Below are 6764 nucleotides of genomic sequence, written 5' to 3' on the forward strand. Positions count from 1 at the left end.
CGGCGAGAAAGGCGGTCCTCATCGCATTGTCTTCCGCACGCTGCAAAAGTCTGTCGCCGGTCAGTCTTCGCCGGAAGCATAGCTTCCACGCGGCGAGTTAATACAGTCATCTCGGCTTCGCGCGCGCCGCCCTCTATTTATCGCGGAACTACCGCGTCCGGCCGAATTCACGCCGTCTCCCTATTCACCTCTCCTCCCCAATCTCATCGAGCGAGAGCTAGCGATCAATGGCGAACGACGGCGCGGCGAACAACGGCTTCGGCCGCCGCACTCTCCACCAACCGGAGGGGAGGCTCCTTCACGCGGCGTGCTACCCCGCACCGCCCGACTTCCGCGTGCCCGGAGGCTGGAGAATGAGCGCGGGCGGCGCCCTGATCCCGCTGCCGCCGATCGGTCGCGCCGCCCTGGAACAACGCCGCCGGCCACCGCTGCTAGTGGAGCGGGCCTGGTCGCACCCTCGAGAACGTGCTCGCGCACATCGAGGGTGGCAATTCTGGGGATGCCGCCGCCGGTGGCGCCTACCGTGTCGCGCCGGCAAGGTAGCTCCTAGACGCCGCGATGGATGGCGCCGTCCTCCTCGTCGTCCGGGTCGAGGTCGGCGTCCAGGTCCGGCGGATCGGCTCCTCCGCCTTCGACGTCGACCATCGTCAAGAAGGAGCCAACGTCTCCACAGCCGACCAGAGGGTGCAGCAGCGGTGCCCTCGTCATTTGCGACCAGCCTTCGTCTCCCTCGCGCGGCCGCAAGAGGAAGACCTCGAAGAAGGAGGCCGCAGCCGCCGTCGCGTCCCAGCTCGCCGAGGAGGAGGCCAGGCGTGCCGAGGACGCCGCGGTGGCGGAGGCGATCGCCAGGTCTCTCAACGACCTCGTCCCCGCCGACAACGCGCTCCCCATGGACGCTGCGCTCGACTGTCCAGGTGGGACTGGGAGCGGCAGGAGGCGGAGCAGCAGCGGCGGCTGCTGGACTTGCCTACCGCGTGGCAACGCGCCGTCCCCGTCGCCGCACCGACCGTCGCGCCCAAGCCCGTGCCGCTGATCAAGCTCGAGGAGAGCAACGACGACGAGCTCTACCGGCTGACGCCGCCACGCGGCGACCCTGATGCTGGATAAAGTCGTTGGTACGAGGCGCCACTGGCCGAGGACGCCGGCAACCCGAGCGACGACGACGGTGATTTCACTGTCTTCTACCGCCATTTCGGCATGCACAAGGCCGTTATTTAATCTAGTTTTTGTTTTCCTATCGCCGAATTTAAATATATTACGAATTCGGCCTATATATATGTACGAACTCGCCTATGTATGCTAAATATCTTAAAATTTCGTCTATGTTTGAACGAAATTTGTTTTGTCTGAATCCGCCGTTATTTATCAAACTTTTCATCCATCCTAAACTCGCCACTCGAAAAATGGGCCTCTCCAGGCTAAAAATTACATCCTCCCGGCGCTAAATAACGTCGAATTTTGGCCCGGGGAGACCAACGGCTGGAGATGCTCTTACCGGGCTTCTTCGTGTGTGACTTGACGAAAAGGACTTGCTGCTGCTGCAGTACCTGTGCGTGTTAGTAGTTCCGGTTTCTCCAGGTGGCACTGCTGCAGGGCGGCAGTCGGCCGTCGACGACGACGCCATCGTCTGCTAGCTCTCTGCTCGCGTAATCGGCTACCCAGGATCTTCTCAGCCGTCGGCAATTGCCCCCCGATCGAGACGCAAAGGCGCCGGCACGGGATGACGGGATGCGCAGTCAGGCGACCGCGTCGCGGCTGTCGACGGCGCCGCCGTCGCGCATGAGCTCGATGGTGTGCTCTGCTCGCGCATGCAGTCGGGCGTCGGCGGTGATGAAGTCTGCAACTCGAACGATCGGCCTATCGTCGGCTACGTACCTACAAATAACTGGGTCCGTTGGTTCGCAACTGGATGATTAACGGAGTATATATGGGCAGCATCCGCCGCACAAGCTAAGCTTGCGACCAACTGACACTAAACTTTGTCCATGTGTGTGTGTACGCACTGCTGTTCTTGGCGCCGCCTCCCCGCGTCCTCGGTGCGTTGCACGCCGAATCAGGGCACTCTTGCTCTGCTCTGGGTACTCATCGCGAGGGAATACTTACTGTGGCGTCAAATCTGGCTTTTGCTTTGTTTCTTTGTTGCTTGCGTCGATTGCCACTCTAAATCTCGTCCAGGGTTTAGTGTTTGAGAACTTCTTTAGTTAAAACATGGATGTTCCTAGTAACCATTTCAGAGTTTTGAACGCTAGATTACAATGGTAAAATAAAATGAACTTCATTTTTTAGTGCGGAGTTAATGGAATATTGTCGTCCACTTTTCTACCCTCTTAAAAACCAACCACACAACAAAAAACCGAGTGTTTGTCCACGAAATTGACTGTCTGTGGACTGAGAACCTGACACATGTGGGTCCACCACTACGTTTGGGAATTGCTCGTACAGGTGGGACTGTGGGACCACTAATGTGAATGGTTTACAATGTAAGGGTACATTGTTCCTATGTGTGATTTATGTTAGGTTTTTATTTATCGTAATCTTTCCAATAAAATTGCTTTATAATCGGGGTTCGGAAAGCTTCGTGGGAGCTTAGTTCTTTTAAGAAAACTGCATTTTTGAATGAGCTATGCGAAACCAACTGGCAGCCGCCGGAATTTTCGGTATATGCTAAAAAACTATACTGAGGGTTGTTTCGACGGCCACCGAAATGGTTCCGTTTTGTCGTATTCAAACCTGCAAGGAAACCGACGTGCCGAACTGGGCCAGCCTAGCCTTGTGTGTTCGTGGCCATTCCAGCGGCCGTTCCAATTCTAGACATCTAAGAGACAGACATAGATAGGCCACCGAGGCCTAAGACAACAATCGCCTAAACCTGGCGACTTTGTAACAAATCTATGATCATATATTGACTTATAGCAGGAGCAGGGATCCTCCACCGAAGCCGGGTACATCTTGTGCCAACCTCGCTCCCTGATTCTCCAATGTTCCCTTTCCATTCTCTCCTCTTCCTAAGCCACCTCCGATGGCTAATGTTGTGACAATCCTACAATAACTTGGGGGGGATGCAACTCAGATAGACACGAGCATGTGAGAATCATCGAAGAAGGTCAACGAAAACGAAGACAGAAAAAGGTGCTAGCCTGACGCTTTTTCGCATTAAAGCAATGGAGTTGCTAGACAAACGCGCCATGATTTTGGAATCGATCAGGTCAACGACAAAGAGAAATTGGTACGCGCTTGCGTGACACGGCAACCAACTTTTTCATTGAAGCGGGAGGTGTTGCCATTAAACCTCGCGCGAAACCTGCATTATTTAAGAGGTACCGACACAATAATCATTAAGGGAGGAGATGTGCGAGAAAATGGCCCACTATTCAGTGAACCCGCATTATTTGTTGCGAAACAACAAAGCTAAGCGACCTAATTAGAGTGGACTGAGTACACCACCCTTGAATTCCATTGAAATACATAAAGAGGACAAAAGGGCTCTATGTGAAGGCCAAGGATACCAACAAACAGATGCATTACGTGCCAGCATGCCATGGCAACGATCTTTTGCTTATTAAAGCGGGGAGGTGTTGTGAGTAAAACATACCTCAAATTTGAAAACCCATCAAGAGGTCAAACGTACCAACAAACGGATAAGAGCCGTGTGAGATGACAAAGGCCTTTTCTCATCGAAGCTTGAAGATGTTGACAGTAAAATGTAACTCGAATTCAAAAACCCCTCCAGAAGATCAACGGTACCAACAAACAGATGCACTGCCTGCATGCCATGGCAACGGTCTTTTCCTATTGAAGCGGGGAGACGTTGTAACTTGAATTTGAAACCCTTAAAAGAAGGTCAACAATACCGACAAACGGATGAGCGTCGGTGTGAGACGGCAACGGTCTTTTGTCATCAAAGTGGGTAGGTGTTGGGCGTATACCGTAACTCAAATTCGGAAATCTTTCAAGATGGTCAATGGTACCAACAAATAGGTAAGCGCCAGCCTAGGATGGCAACGGTCTTTTTCTATCAAAACGGGGGTGTTGCGAGTAAAACTTAACACGAATTCGGAAACCTTTTGAGAAGGTTAACTGTACCGATAAGGGCTAGTCATGTCACGGCAGCCTTATTTTTATATCAAAGCAGGGGAGACGTTGCGAGTAAAACCTGGACGATTTCAAAAACAGAAACCGGCATTATAAGAACTTGCTAAAAAACAAAATTGAGTGGTAGTATATTTTAGTGTGGACCGAGTCGACTACCTTTGACACGCCCAGATACATGGGCCTTGGCGGTCCGGTCAGACTTGACACGCCCGGAAGGAGCTAGCTTATCATTGGTATATATCGCGCACGCCATAAACGCGCTGTCACGTACCGTATCGACCGTCGACTCCCCCGAACACGAATCTCAAAGCGGCCCTGCCGCCTTCCCCTTCCTTTCCCCCGCACCCGGCTGGAACCAGCCGACCCCAAGCCCTATAAATCCCTGGCCGCCGTCGCCACAGTTCAACATCCCCAAATCGAAACACACAACCGAGTCCAGCTCAATCTTCTCTGCCCTCCGCCTCGATCCAATCTCACCACCGCGACGAGAATTAATCCGCCGCCGACGCCGCCGCCGCGATGACGGTGCATCCGGAGCTCGCCCCCACGGGGTTCTCCCACCCCGTCGGCGGGTTCGCCCCCGCCGTGAAGGGGAGGAAGCTGGAGATCCGGCAGGTGTGGGCCGGCAACGTGGACTACGAGTTCTGGCGGATCCGTCAGGCGGCGGCGAAGTACCCGTACGTGGCCATGGACACGGAGTTCCCCGGCGTGGTCCACTGCCCCAGCAAGCCCCACTTCCTGCTCACCCCGTCGGAGCGCTACGCGGCGCTCAAGTCCAACGTGGACGCGCTCCACCTCATCCAGGTCGGCCTCGCCTTCGCCCCGTCCCCGGACGCGCCGCCCGCCATCGCCTTCGAGATCAACCTGCGCGAGTTCGACCCGCGCGTGCACCGCCACGCGCCCGAGTCCGTCCAGCTGCTCGCCGACCACGGCCTCGACCTCGCCGCGCACCGCGCCCACGGCGTCGACGCGCGCGTGCTCGCCGCGCACCTCATGGCGTCGGGCCTCGTCTGCGCCGGCGGCGCTAACAACGCCAGCGCGGTCACGTGGGCGACGTTCCACTCGGCGTACGACTTCGGGTACCTGGTGAAGCTGCTCATGGGCCGCAAGCTGCCGCGCACCCTGCCCGAGTTCCTCGGCCTCGTGCGCGTCTTCTTCGGCGAGCAGGTGTACGACGTGCGCCACATCATGGGCCGCTGCCCCGGCCTCCGCGGCGGGCTCGACGCCGTGGCGGCCGCCCTCGGGGCGCAGCGCGAGGCGGGGAGGGCGCACCAGGCGGGCTCCGACAGCGCGCTCACCTGGGAGGCCTTCCGCCGTGTCCGCCAGGTGTACTTCGCCAAGGAGGGCGTGCGCGGGTTCGCCGGCGTGCTCTTCGGCCTCGAGCTCGAGCTCGACCTCGCCGCCGCCGCTGCTAACGGAAACAAGCAGGGTGGTGCCATCAACCACAACAACAGCAACATCAACAAGCTCGGTGGCAGCAAGTTTGTCAATAACGGCGGCACAAACAAGTTCGCGAGCAACGGCGGCGGAAGGTGCGCTGTCGGCGGCGGCAACGGTGGCCGCAACCGCAGCAGGAACAGCCGCAGGGTCGCTCCGCAGGTCCAGGTGGCCGTGGCGGCGCTGAGATAGATGATGAACCCGGCCGTAGCGTAGCTGGTAGTGTCGTTAACCATGGGTTAATCTGCTCCTAGCGCCTCGCGTCTCTAGTAATCTGTACAGCGTCCCCTTGATGATTCCCTGATTTGGGATGAATAACAATCGTTCTTTGGTTGGTTATAAATTCTGTCTTAATCTGCTTCGAGTTTCGAATTTTGAGGAGAAAACAGAGCAGAGCATCGTATGAACATGTGCATGAATTCGAATTTTGAACAAGGCTGGGCGTGAGTGGGATTGCGTGGACTGGGTGCTCGACGAGAGGGTTTGAACGCGTGCGGGAGAATTGGCAGAGAAGGGAGGAATCCACTGTTGCAAGCGCGTCTGAACACGAGACGACCGGCACGGCAGCAGCCTGACTCTGTCCACTATGTTGGTCAACACACTGCTACCAAGCTCTGAGCTCATTATTCAGACAATCAGACTACTAGAGCACTAGCCATTACTCTAGTGCGACCGAGTGTCGAACAGCTTGCCCTCGCAAGCATTCACGTCATCATTACCGCTCCTAAATCAATCCTACTAATAACTCTGTAATAAACGAGCAAACACTAATTTAGGACTAAGAACAGTAATGGAGCATTTCCGTTTCAAAAGTTATTAAGGACCAATTTAGTTGAAACGCGTGCCGAGGAAGGGGCGAGAAGAAGCGCAGAGTTCCACTGCGGTCAACACACACACGTTTTGAGCTCCTACTAGTCTGATTGCTTCTATACGTAGGAGTAGTCGTCAGAGTAGCTGTAGAGCAGTAGCATCCATCTAAACTGATTTTCTTGTTCAGTCGGCAACCAACAACCAGCTTGTACAACCAATCTAAAGCGAACATCTTGGACATGGGTACTTCTTAGTTACAACATTAGAGCATATCCAGTTGCGTCCTCTAAAGCAATTTGGGGTGTGCCGGACTCCTTCGCCGACTACGTCGCCGGCGACAACCGCCCGCGCACGATGCATCTACGGGAGGCTGCGTGCGGCTACTACCGGTGGATCGTCGACGTGATCTACGACGCGCACGGCAA

General features: G+C 55.6%; 1 protein-coding gene across 1 annotated transcript; it reads left to right on the forward strand.

Annotated features, from left to right (window-relative positions):
* The first annotated feature begins 4591 nt into the window (after positions 1-4591).
* LOC124677468 (probable CCR4-associated factor 1 homolog 11) lies at positions 4592-5867 on the forward strand. The gene has a single exon (XM_047213454.1). It carries the CDS (start codon positions 4612-4614, stop codon positions 5719-5721), a length of 1110 nt encoding a protein of 369 aa, XP_047069410.1. The 5' UTR covers positions 4592-4611; the 3' UTR covers positions 5722-5867.
* The last annotated feature ends 897 nt before the right edge of the window (positions 5868-6764 follow it).

This window comes from Lolium rigidum, chromosome 7 (assembly GCF_022539505.1).
Source record: "Lolium rigidum isolate FL_2022 chromosome 7, APGP_CSIRO_Lrig_0.1, whole genome shotgun sequence".
NCBI lineage: Eukaryota > Viridiplantae > Streptophyta > Magnoliopsida > Poales > Poaceae > Lolium > Lolium rigidum.

Coding starts and splice junctions, on each gene's coding strand:
- LOC124677468 (XM_047213454.1), top strand. CDS start 4,612: ATGACGGTGCATCCGGAGCTCGCCCCCACGGGGTTCTCCCACCCCGTC.